A 13587-nucleotide genomic window follows, 5' to 3' on the forward strand; every position below is an offset into this window, starting at 1 on the left:
TGAGTGCACATCCGAAAATTACCTCGAGCAATTAAACAGAGAACCGACTCGTGGAGATAACATCTTGAACCTACTGATAACAAACAGACCCTAACTTTTCGACTCTGTAAGTGCAGAATAGGGAATCAGTGATCATAAGGCCGTTGCAGCATCCCTGAATATGGAAGTTAATAGGAATATAAAAAAGGGAGGAAGGTTTATCTGTTTAGCAAGAGTAACAGAAGGCAGATTTCAGACTACCTAACAGATCAAAACGAAAATTTCTGTTCCGACACTGACAATGTTGAGTGTTTATGGAAAAAGTTCAGGGCAATCGTAAAATGCGTTTTAGACAGGTACATGCCGAGTAAAACTGTGAGGGACGGGAAAAACCCACCGTGGTTCAACAACAAGTTAGGAAACTACTGCGAAAGCAAAGAGAGCTTCACTCCAAGTGCAAACGCAGTCAAAACCTCTCAGACAAACAGAAGCTAAACGATGTCAAAGTTAGCGTAAGGAGGGCTATGCGTGAAGCGTTCATTGAATTCAAAAGTAAAATTCTATGTACCGGCTTGACAGAAAATCCTAGGAAGATCTGGTCTTACGTTAAATCAGTAAGTGGCTCGAAACAGCATATCCAGACACTCCGGGATGATGATGGTATTGAAACAGAGGATGACACGCGTAAAACTGAAATACTAAACACCTTTTTCCAAAGCTGTTTCACAGAGGAAGACCGCACTGCAGTTCCTTCTCTAAATCCTCGCACAAACGAAAAAAGGCTGACATAGAAATAAGTGTCCAAGGAATAGAAAAGCAACTGGAATCACTCAACAGAGGAAATTCCACTGGACCAGACGGGATACCAATTCGATTCTACACAGAGTACGCGAAAGATCTTGCCCCCCTTCTAACAGCCGTGTACCGCAAGTTTCTAGAGGAACGGAAGGTTCCAAATGATTGGAAAAGAGCACAGGTAGTCGCAGTCTTCAAGAAGGGTCGTCGAGCAGATGCGCAAAACTATAGACCTATATCTCTGACGTCGATCTGTTGTAGAATTTTAGAACATGTTTTTTGCTCGCGTATCATGTCGTTTTTGGAAACCCAGAATCTACTCTGTAGGAATTAACATGGATTCCGGAAACAGCGATCGTGCGAGACCCAACTCGCTTTATTTGTTCATGAGACCCAGAAAATGTTAGATACAGGCTCCCAGGTAGATGCTATTTTCCTTGACTTCCGGAAGGCGTTCGATACAGTTCCGCACTGTCGCCTGATAAACAAAGTAAGATCCTACGGAATATCAGACCAGCTGTGTGACTGGATAAAAGAGTTTTTAGCAAACAGAACACAGCATGTTGTTATCAATGGACAGACGTCTACAGACGTTAAAGTAACCTCTGGCGTGCCACAGGGGAGTGTTATGGGACCATCGCTTTTCACAATATATATAAATGACCTAGTAGATAGTGTTGGAAGTTCCATGCGGCTTTTCGCGGATGATGCTGTAGTCTACAGAGAAGTTGCAGCATTAGAAAATTGTAGCGAAACGCAGGAAGATCTGCAGCGGATAGGCACTTGGTGCAGGGAGTGGCAACTGACCCTTAACATAGACAAATGTAATGTATTGCGAATACATAGAAAGAAGGATCCTTTATTGTATGATTATATGATAGCGCAACAAACACTGGTAGCAGTTACATCTGTAAAATATCTGGGAGTATGCGTGCGGAACGATTTGAAGTGGAATGGTCATAAAAATTAATTGTTGGTAAGGCGGGTACCAGGTTGAGATTCATAGGGAGAGTCCTTAGAAAATGTAGTCCATCAACAAAGGAGGTGGCTTACAAAACACTCGTTCGACCTGTACTTGAGTATTGCTCATCTGTTTGGGATCCGTACCAGATCGGGTTGACGGAGGAGATAGAGAAGATCCAAAGAAGAGCGGCGTGTTTCGTCACAGGGTTATTTGGTAACCGTGATAGCGTTACGGAGATGTTTAGCAAACTCAGGTGGCAGACTCTGCAAGAGAGGCGCTCTGCATTGCGGTGTAGCTTGCTGTCCAGGTTTCGAGAGGGTGCGTTTCTGGATGAGGTATCGAATATATTGCTTCCCACTATTTATACCTCCCGAGGAGATTACGAATGTAAAATTAGAGAGATTCGAGCGCGCACGGAGGCTTTCAGACAGTCGTTCTTCCCGCGAACCATATGCGACTGGAACAGAAAAGGGAGGTAATGACAGTGGCACGTTAAGTGCCCTCCGCCACACACCGTTGGGTGGCTTGCGGAGTATAAATGTAGATGTAGATGTAGGTTGTGTAATGGGGCTACGGGAAGCTAGATATTCCGTCCGTGATATTGCAGAAATTCATTCATTTCCGTGTCCGGTCAGCATTTCCAGAAGGTAGCAACTCCGATGGCCTTGTGTTTCCCTCGATCAGGTCCTGTGTTGTGCAGGGTTGTTCAAGTTTAGGACAAATTAGCAGGTGGGCCGAGTCTTGTGTTGTTCCGCACTCGCAGGATGTATCTCCATCAGCTGAAAGAATGCCCCATTTCCGCATGTTGGTCTTGCAAAGAGGAAGCCCTTCCTAAGGCGATTGAGCGATCTCCAAATGGGAGATTGAGCGATCTCCAAACGGGATAGAGCAAGTCATTTTTTGGAGCTAGCTCTTCCTTTACAGGGATATCAGATGGTAGCTTGCTCTTCCACCTGGTGATGCGGTTAGACTCTGGTGTTCCCTCTAGTGGTTGAGTCCTGGCGATGAAGCTCTTTCTCAACTTCAACCGACGGACTACAGCCTGATGATCATGCAGTGGATGTCGGGGATCATAAGTCTGCTTAGCCCTCCTGACATCAACTGCAACAGCCCTTCTAATAGTGGGGGAGATATTCCAACAATCGGGTAGATTTTATCGACTGGCTTCATACATCCTGACGAGATTCGGACGGTCTCATTGATTGCAGTATCAACCTGTTTGGTGTGAGTAGATGCAGTCCACACAGGTGAAGCATACTCTGCAGCGGACACACACACAAAGTAAGAACCGAAATTCTCATGACGGGAGGACCTGCTCCACAGGCGGTGGATGTGAGCTTCCTCAAGATGTTATTCCGTGAACTACCTTTCAGCCTGGTGTTATAGCAATGTTTCTTGAAGGACATAGTTCGGTCAAGGGTAACACCGAGATATACTGTACATCATTCCTAGCTGCAGTGGTCACAGGAAGGTAGGGTCGCAAGAAGACCGGGCTGCGGACTCCCAAGTGGCACTACTGAGAGGGAAGACCGTCTTTTTTGGCAGATGGCTGTAGTGCATCGTATTGCGTCTGCAGCACCAATTCAAGCAGCAGTTGGCACCGCAATAACACAACAAAGCGTTACAAATCGGTAAGTTCAAGGACAGCTCCGATACAGACGGTCTGTAGTAGATGTTCCACTGACCCCAAACCACCGCCGTTTGCGACTACAGTAGTGTCAAGCGAGAGCTCACTGGAGGGCATGGTGGAGGTCTGTTGTGTTGTCTGGATGAAAATTGGTTCTGCCTCGGTGCCAGTGAAACTGTATGTTGGTTATAAGGAGGCCAAGTGAGCGCCCGCATCCAACTTGTCTGCGGCCTGGACACACTGGACCTACACCTCGAGTTATGGTCTGTGGTGCGATTTCGCGGGTAGGCGCGCCGGCCCCGTAGCGAATCCGCCCGGCGGATTAACGACGACGGCCGGTGTGCCGGCCGGCCTGGACGTGGTTTTTAGGCGGTTTTCCACATCCTGCTAGGAGAATACCAGGCTGGTCCCCACGTCCCGCCTCAGTTCCACGACTCGCAGATGTTTGAAACACATTCACACTATTTCACGATTTACCCTAGACGCAAACAGCTGGGGTTCACTAATTCTAGCCCGGGGGGTATGGGGTGGCAGCAGGAAGGGCATCCGGCTACCCCTTAAAGTTAACCATGCCAAATCCGTACTTAACCCTGCCGACCCTACGCTCACTGCGGGATAAAGGCAGTAGAAAAAAAAAAAGAAAAAGAAATTCAAGGGATAGTTTCCCAACAGATTAACGTTCGCCCACATTCCCCTGTTGTAATCCAACATGCTCGACAGAAATATTGCCTTGTCCTACTCGATCACCAAATCTGTCTCCAATGGAGCAACTCCATTGTCATCCACAACCAGCATTAACTCTCCCTGCATTGACTGACTAAATGCAATAAGCGTGGAACTCCATCCCACACCCTGACATTGGGCACGAATATGACACAATGCATATACATTTGCATCCAACATTCTGGCTGTACCATCATTTCACATTTGTAATCACTTTTCTCGCGCTTACATTAACCTGTGTATGATCCTCCAACGTTCATCGCTTAAATGTGTTGTTTAGATAAATGGATTCCCGTGATTGATTATCTCTTGGTGTTGTGCTTTTTCTCCCGTCATTATGTGTGTGTGTGTGTGTGTGTGTGTGTGTGTGTGTGAGAGAGAGAGAGAGAGAGAGAGAGAGAGAGAGAGAGAGAGAGAGAGAGCGAGAGGGAGGTGACAAGTGACTTGTTAGTTGTAAATTTGTACATTTCCATTACGTTTACTGGTTCAGGTATGTTTATGTTGATGGCTGTATGAGAAAAAAAGTTTCAACTGTCGTATCAGGAGACCCCTGTCCTCTGTCGCAGGAGCTGCCGCCATCTCTTTCTGCGAGAAGAGCTACCGCTGAATCGCTGCACACAACACAGCTTATCAGACGTGAGTACCGGACATAAACTTTTTCTTCCTGATTTTCTTTACGAAGTTATAAACCTTCTTGCTTTCCACGCTGGCTAAGCAAAATTTATAACATGTGAAATGGCGGCAAAAATCTTGTAAATTGTTGATAAAATACCGATTGCCTCAGATGATTACTAATGTTTTAAGGCTGTGTGACATTTATTACATTAACTTACAATTATAAATAACACATCAAATGAAAAAGCAACGCAAACAGTATTTCTTACAAATGTGCGATGTGAGCACCATTCGCCACATGGTGCACATCGAGTTGATAGGCGAGATCTTCGCAAACTTTAGTCAGTGTGTCCGGAGTAATTGTTGCAACAATTGCTAAATCCTGATTCTTCAGTAGGGTAGGTCGGCTGGTGGCGTAGGCACATACGCACGTTCCTTTATGAACCCCCAAAGGTAAAAATCACATGGCGACAGATCGGTTGAACGTTGGGGTCATGCAAAACAAGCTCTGTTATCTGGTTCCTTGCGGGCAGTCCAGCGCTCGGGAACAACGTCGTTTAACCAACCACATACTGAGTTATGCCAGTGAGGCGGCGCACCATCTTACTGCTAAATAATGTTTTGTGGTTCAGCGTTGAGGAAAGAGCCATAGTTCTCGCACGTCAAGATAAGCAACACCAGTAACCGTTGCTTCGTCGGAAAAGAAAAGCCCACAAGCTTTCCGTCAAGATTTGGAACAAAACACATTCAATTTAAGGGGAGGGGGGGGGAAGGCCTACATGTTAAAAATTTATTTTTCAAAAATATGCCAATTTTGTAGCGCATATCTTCCTGAATAATTTGATGTATAAAACATATATATATATATATATATATATATATATATATATATATATATATTTGAGAGATTATAAGGCACGTTATATGGTCTTATGTGAACCAAGATGCAGCGCCACACCTCTTTGCACAGCATCTTCTGTCATACGTAAGTGTATTTCGCTCAGTAGAATTCGAATGTTTACATTTGTGCCAGAGACTGTCACACATTAAACAAAGGACTATTAATATCGATACTTTCCCTGCTGCTATAGACGTGCAATTTTCTGATCGCTAATTTTGTATGTTCTCTGTTTTGAAAGGCTTGCAGTGTGGTGTTGTGAATTTCGAAACGATTTTTATTTGGCTGTGTTGTTTTGTGTTATCGCAGGCGTTGACTAGAATGCGTTGCTTCAACCGTAAACAACGTCACCAGGACAGCAGATACACAGCATAGAGTAGAAATATCTCTGGAGTGAGCATTGCGTCCTGCGCATGTTGTCAACATTAAACTGGAATTGTCACGTGATCTAGGGACGACGTCGATTGTTTAATGTCAATTCGCGTCCGCCATCAGGTGACGTCACGTCTCGTCACACAACACCAAAACGTTCTACAATACCTTTCGAATGGAGGCATTCGCACAGGTCGTCAACGGAACGTCACGTCATTTCACGGTACATCAAGGTTTCTCGGGAAGAAAATTTTGACGGTACCAGTCTGTTAACATCTTAGGTTAACCTATTTTCGCCGCGCTCGTTCTCCTTAAAATAGTGGATTTTGTACTGTTGTATCTTCATAATCTTTATTTTATAATAGTGTTGTGGACTGGCAAGACAGCCAATCCACTATGACGGGTAGCCGAAAGGCACGCGTTAAGCTCACGCAGGCTGGCGTGAGGTCTGGAACAGTAATAGGAGGTAACTGGTAGAATACTTCACTTTAATCCACAATTGGTGAACATCTCTCTTGACGGTACATGCTTCACAAGATAAATAGCAAAGGATAAAGGCGCCTTGCTAGGTCGTAGCAAATGACGTAGCTGAAGGCTATGCTAACTATCGTCTCGGCAAATGAGAGCGTAATTTGTCAGTGAACCATTGCTAGCAACGTCGGCTGTACAACTGGGGCGAGTGCTAGGAAGTCTCTCTAGACCTGCCATGTGGCGGCGCTCGGTCTGCAATCACTGACAGTGGCGACACGCGGGTCCGACGTATACTAGCGGACCGCGGCCGAGTTAAAGGCTACCACTTAGCAAGTGTGGTGTCTGACGGTGACACCACAAATAGCGCTTTGTTTTAGTGACAAATTGGAGATGTTCCATGACGACTGGGATATTTTTTCCACTTTCTTACACAACCGAGGTCGTATATCTGAAGGCGAAAAGTTATGTAGGTTTTACGATAACACAACGGCGCTGACTCCCACAATGTAAATGTATAAGAACATAAGTAGACGAAGCAAATTCCACCATATGGCATTTTAAGCAAAAATGTCAGCTTTAATGAAGGAGTCAAATACAGTTGTTTATGACGTTATTAATTACGTAAGAAAAAACATAATGGATAAGTTTAACAGGCTTCATTAATTCGTTTGAAGCTTTCTTTGATGTGTATGAATTACATATTTTCCCTAGCAAATAATTGTCGATGTTTTGAAACGTTCTCTCACTTCTCATTAATTTACCAAACATAATTGATCAAGAACATAGGTTATCAAGTTTGCTTCGCCCATTGACAAATTTTGTCGTTGTTAGCTCCTCAGTTCTGATACTATACTCTAACATTTTATGCATATTAGGGATGGTGACTCAAAACCCCAATTTCGCCGTTCAGTACTGTTCAAATGGCTCTGAGCACTATGGGACTTAACTACTGTGGTCATCAGTCCCCTAGAACTTAGAACTACTTAAACCTAACTAACCTAAGGACATCACACACATCCATGCCCGAGGCAGGATTCGAACCTGCGACCGTAGCAGTCGCGCGGTTCCGGACTGCGCACGTAGAACCGCTAGACCACCGCGGCCGGCTTCAGTACTGTGTTAAGCGACTTGACGAGATGTGACACGAAAGACATTGTAAATACATGCTGACGTGAAGCTTCTGTGACGTCATGCTCGTTCATTTTGCTCTTCAAAGCTATGAGCCCAATTTATTTCAAGTATCAGACGTAAACTGCAATGGTGCCTGCAAAACGTCTATACTAAATCCACAGCACTTACGAAGGGAATCTGTCTTTACTAGCGATATGGCAACATTCAAAATTTATAGGATAAATGTCGGACAAATCTACGGCGTCCCGAGATCACGTGACCATTGTGGCAACGTATGTTGACAACACAAAATCAATTCTGCGCTTCTGAATGCACACTCCAGAGATATTTTTACTCTATGATACACAGTAAAGGGTGTGGCTACACAACAAATGTTACACCAGTGGCTCAAGACTGCAACCTCTCAGAGCCGGTGGTGAAGAATATCATCACAGGAATTCTCTACCAACTGCTGTAATGGAAGCTATCAAACCTATATTCAGAGACTTTGCGAATGAAAACTTATTGAAGAAATGTCTTCATGGCGGTACCCAAAACCCAATGTGTATGGGAAAGCTTGCCAAAAACCATGTTTGTGGAAAGAAATGCTCTTGCTATTGGTGGTTATGATGCAGTTTCATGTTTTAATGATCGTGTGCAAAGCAAATGTTTTAAAGAAAATGGGAATTAAGCGTGGAGTGAACTGCATCAAAGCCTTGTACGTGATAGACAGAATGCGTGTAGTGAAAGAAGATAAATAATTTTTGGAGGTGGTAAAATCAAGAAGAGTGCATCATCGGAATGTGAAAAGGAAGAAAATTGATTTAGAAAATGGAAAAGGACCAGCTTTTGGTGCTGGACAGTTCTAAAAGAATGCCAAATACAAGCAGAGACTTTAACGGCCAGTTTATGCAAAACACAAATTTCTGTACTAAGGTACAGATAACATCCAAAATAAATATCCTATTACTTTCACACTTGGTATGCTTATTAAAAACAAACTCCTTAATACAAGACTCTAGAATTTTCCTAATCTATTAAAAACTGTGGTAAAAATTGAGACTATAAATTTTTTTCTAAACATTAAGTTTAAAATATAACAGCTCATTCATTTCTTCATAAATTAAATAAATTCTAGAGTTTCATACCTGTAAGAATGGTTTGTATGCTGTGCAAAATTCATCGAAGAATCTGTCCTACTTATGAAGAAAAGTGTACCTATAGCAACAAATGTAGCCAATAGTAAGTGAAAAAATGATGAAATTTCACATGTAAAAAAAATTATTTTGTTATGTTTTTGAACTTCCACTGCTATGAGCGTGAATCCTGAATCCTTCCTGGTCATGCTGACAAATTTTTGAGTATTTTTTTGTAATAGTATAAACAGTGGAAATTAAAAAGTCCTATGGAGCCTCTCCTGCTGCAAGTCGTCCCATTTGACGTCCTACCCCCCTTAAGGAAGTTTTCGTTGCAACTATACCATCTCATGGCGATCTGCTAACCCCAGATGTGCATGTTATGTGTGTTCACATTTCCAGTTAGGTAAAAAGTTGATTCATCGCTGAAGACTACGTGATCCACATTTTTTGTCATGCGGCAGCATTTCGCATGCAAAATTGGCATCTTAACCGTAGTCTGTAAACATTAGAGCTTGTAAAAACTTCAAACGATAAGGATGTAGTTGGAAGCGTCACCTTAAAAGTCTCGACGAAGACGCCACTGGAATTGCTAATTCAGGAGTAGCCTTCCGCATTGATTTCTTGGGACTACCATGAAACATTACCTCATTCGTTTAACTCATCCTTGACCTTTGCACGTCTCGTACTCTTCCCTTTGCGAAGACAACCGTTGTCTTCAAACTGATGGTACCACCTACGGATGTTATGGTCATTTGGAGTATTGCAATGGAATCTGAATACGGAACGCACGTTGCACTGTAACAACAGTCCTTTCAAACTGTGACACACAAAAAGCTTTCTATTCAATAGTCACTATCTTTGTCACTAGCTCTTTCTAATGGAAAACCACAGTATACAGAGTAAGTGCATGCACACAGGTATACGAATAAAACTGTCTGACTTGCTCTTTCATTTCACGTATTACTTATAATTGAAAGTTGAATGTAATTAATGCTATAAAGCCTTAAAATCCCAATATTCATTTGAAACATCCGGTACTCATAGGCGTTTATTTCTAATAAATATGCAACCAGTCGCTTTTTTACGATTTATTCAACCATAAACATATTTTCAAGCCACCGCAGGCTCATCATCACTTGGATGTGTTACAAGAACATTATTTTGTGGACAAAGTGTAGCTAGATGCAGTACCGGTGCTGCTGGCGGGAATGACGGAAATTCAGTAATCGGTAACGAAACATTTTCGAACCCGAAGGTTTTTTATGTTGTAGGTTCTTACAATGCACTGGCTTGTGGTATCCATATCAGATTGCATCTTGTAACGTACATTATTAAGCTATGTATACAAATAAACACTGCATTTAGCTACACTTGGCATTACACTGATTCACAGAATGCAAACATTCCACGTTTTACAAAGAATATAGATATGACAGATATTACACTTTACTCCTTAATAGTCTTAGGCAAGAGATACATTTTATTATGGTACAAATACTACTAGTACAGATTTTACATTTCAGTAAATGTTGCTATCTACAGAAGTGTCTTTATATTGGCAAAAAAATTTAATGCGGGTAACAGTTATACAGAAGATAAACAGCTCGAAGTGTTTCTGAATACATAATTAAAACCTTTTTGTAAATTACATAATGTCACAGTCTTTACATGCCAAGAAGAACAAGATTTATGGAGGCAGATGAATATGTGTTATTGTCATTTTTGTTGTTTTGGTGCTATGATATCCTGGAAATTCTGGAAGAATAGGTTTTGTGTTGACTCAGTCTGTTCATTCAGGATTTTTTGGGGTGATTTTAGTTTGTGGATGTAAATTTCTAATTGTTCAAGGAGGTCCACCTGTATTCCTTTCTCAGCAATGTGTAGCACAGAAAGATTGTCACTGATATCACCAACAGAGTGTTAATGATGAGCAACATGTGATCAAAACCGGACTTATTTAAGTTTTTGAGTCAAAGGGCATGCATATATTCTTTGTAGTGGGTCGCAAAATTTCTCCCTGTTTGGCTTATGCAGAAGCAAGAACAGAAGGATCTGAGTTTGTATATGCCAGAATTTTAATGCCAATCTCCAGTGGATTTATTATTGTGAACAATTTTATTTTGTAGTTTATTGTCAGTGTGGAAGGATATTTTTATTTTGTGTGGTCTGAAAAGATTTGCAAGTTTATATGACACTTTGCCAAGGACAAATTTTGGCATTTCTTTCTTAGTTTGTAATGGTGTTGGTGGATGCTTGAGTTCACCTTGGATTCTTTCAACTAGGGTGTTTATCAAAGAGATATTATAACTATTATTTTGGGCTATAGATTGAAGTATGTTCATTTCTGTACATGCATCTTCTTCACTTACAGGGGTGCAGAGCATGTGGTTTACAGATGACCTGAAGAAAGCAGTTTGAGTTGGTTCAGGTGGCATGAGGTATTATTAATGGCAACATCACTGGTAGTGGGTATTCTGTATTTTGGAAGGTATGCTTGTTATTATGAGTGGCGATAGACATATCAAGGAAGTTAATTCCTTCATTGGTCTGGTGCATTCCAAGTGTAGCTAAATACTGTGTTTATTTGTGTACATGGCTTAATAATGTACATTATAAGAAGCAATCCTGATATGAATACCACAAGGCAGTGACTTTAAGTACCTAAAATATAAAAAACTTTCGGGTCTGTAAATGTTTCGTCACCGATTACTAAATTTCCGTCATTCCCACCAGCAGCACTGGTACTGCATCTAGCTACTCCTGAGTCCACAAAATAATGTTCTTGTAACACCTCCATCTGATGATGAGCCTGCAGTGGATTGAAAATATGTTCATGGTTGAATAAATCCTGAAAAAGCAACTGGTTGCATATTTATTACCATACGAAAGCCAATTTAAAGCACAGTCACAGTTCGTCATCCACAATGGATATACTAAACTCCGGTACTCATTTGAGATGACAAAAAGTCATGGGGTAACTGTTAATATCGTTTTAGATCTCCTTTCGCCCAAGGTAGTGCAGCAGTTCGATGTGGCATAGACTCTACAAGTCGCTGGAAGTCCTCTGCAAAAATACTGAGTCATCTGCCTCTATAGCTGTCCATAATAGTGGAAGTGTTGTCGGTGCAGGATTTTGTGCACGGACTGACTTCTCGATGCTGCCCCATAAATGTCGTTTGGACTCTGCTACTCACTCCAACTTCCATCTAGTGGCAGCTTCAAACTGGGCAGGTCAGACTGTCCAGTATAGTCTGCTCCCTGTCGGGAGAATTTGCAACCTACGTGCAGAAGTGGATCTCCCAGGTCCTTTGTGCGCGCAGATAAGATTAGCAGTTGTAACGGCCGAGCAGGTAGCTGCGATACCCCGTAGCGGACGGGCGTGTTTGTCTTCCAGCTACGCCAGGAGCCGCAGTTGGCGCGCTGCCTGTGCAAGAAAGTTTGATGTAATAAACACGTATACCAGACAACTTGTTCCGTCCAGTTATTGTGAGTGGAAACAAGGGCGGGACAGTGAGTCCTCTCGCACTATACACTCACACTCCAATGTGCCACCACAGGAGGAAGAGCCCGCGGGCACAAATGTTTTATGGGATTCGCGTCACGCGATCTGGGTGGCCAAATCATTTGCTCGAACTGAGCGTGATGTTCTTTAAACCAGTCGCAGACAATTGTGGACTTGTGACATGGCGCATGGATATCCATAAAAATTCTATCGTTGTTTGGGAACATGAAGTCAATGAATGACTGCATATGATCTCCAAGTAGCCGAACGTAATCATTTCCAGTCAATGATCGGTTCATTTGGACCGGAGAACTCAGTCTATTCGCTGTAAACACAGCCCACCCCATTATCAGCCACCACCATCTTGCACAAAGCCTTGTTGAGGACTTGGGTCCGTGGCTTCGTGGGGTCTGCGCAACACTCGAACTCTGGTACCGCGCGCCGCGGGTTTTGAGTCCGCGCCAGACGGCATGAACGTTGGAGACCCCTGGAGGTCTCTGCACCGTTCCGCCTTGAGCCGTGGCGGCGCGCGCCTCGTGGCCCACGTTTAATGTGAGGGCGCCACGGTGGAACACGTGGTCCCAGCGGCCAATAGCGGCGTCCCCGATCACGTATTTAAGCGCCTGCCTCTCGCTCCGCCAGTCCCCCCCCCCCCCCTTCGCTTTTACTCTCCTTTCCCCCCTTTTTGTTTTCCCATCTCCTGTCCAGTTTCCCCCCACCTGCTCTCGACTGTGGTGTCACCTTTGCCGACTTTTTCGTGCTGTGTTCTAGTGACTATTCAGTGTTGTGTTGCGAACAGAAACCATGCTGTCGCTGGGTGTGTATTTTATATACTTTGCGAACAGAATCCAGACTGTCGCCGTGTTTTTTTAATTGTCTATTGTTTCCCCTGTCTGCTCCGTATGTATTTTTATTCGCTTCATCATCCCTCTGTTGTTTGTTTTAATTTCCCCATTTTCTTTTCACCTTGTTACTCACTAAGTCCCCGATTTTATCGCCTGTTTTTTATTATTCTTTATTCTCCTGCTCTTTGTCAGAAAATCTGTAGGCTGCAGAGCGGCGTCCTAAGCTGCTGCCAGCCCGCCCCCTTCGGGGGGAATTGAAATTCAATAAAGGAAAAAAAAAAAAAGCTCCGCCAGTCAGTCTAATCGTTGCGTCCGTCTATCGACATCTCGCCTCAGACAGCGTATTTACTTTACTTTGTTCCGTGTACGAGTGGACGTGGTTGATTCGTGTGGTTTTCTTGTGACTTCGTTGATTCTTGCTTGTTCGTAAGGTCTCACTCGGTTGTCCCTCGTTGCTGTGTCCGTCCTCTCCCATTGTGTAGTTGTTCGCAGGCCGCTCCGTGGGTTCCGTCGTGCTTTCCCTCACAGCAACCCCGCTACTGTTCCA

The 13587-nt window shown here is 43.2% G+C and overlaps 1 protein-coding gene across 1 annotated transcript in view; it reads left to right on the forward strand.

Annotated features, from left to right (window-relative positions):
- Positions 1-13587, forward strand: part of LOC126175796 (uncharacterized) — a 314318-nt gene that overhangs the window by 194155 nt on the left and 106576 nt on the right. The window contains exon 9 of the mRNA XM_049922776.1: positions 4655-4724. Coding sequence (XP_049778733.1) covers positions 4655-4724 — 70 coding nt within the window. The remainder of the gene's footprint in view (positions 1-4654; positions 4725-13587) is intronic.

The sequence above is a fragment of the Schistocerca cancellata genome, chromosome 3 (assembly GCF_023864275.1).
Source record: "Schistocerca cancellata isolate TAMUIC-IGC-003103 chromosome 3, iqSchCanc2.1, whole genome shotgun sequence".
In the NCBI taxonomy this organism is placed as follows: Eukaryota; Metazoa; Arthropoda; class Insecta; order Orthoptera; family Acrididae; genus Schistocerca; species Schistocerca cancellata.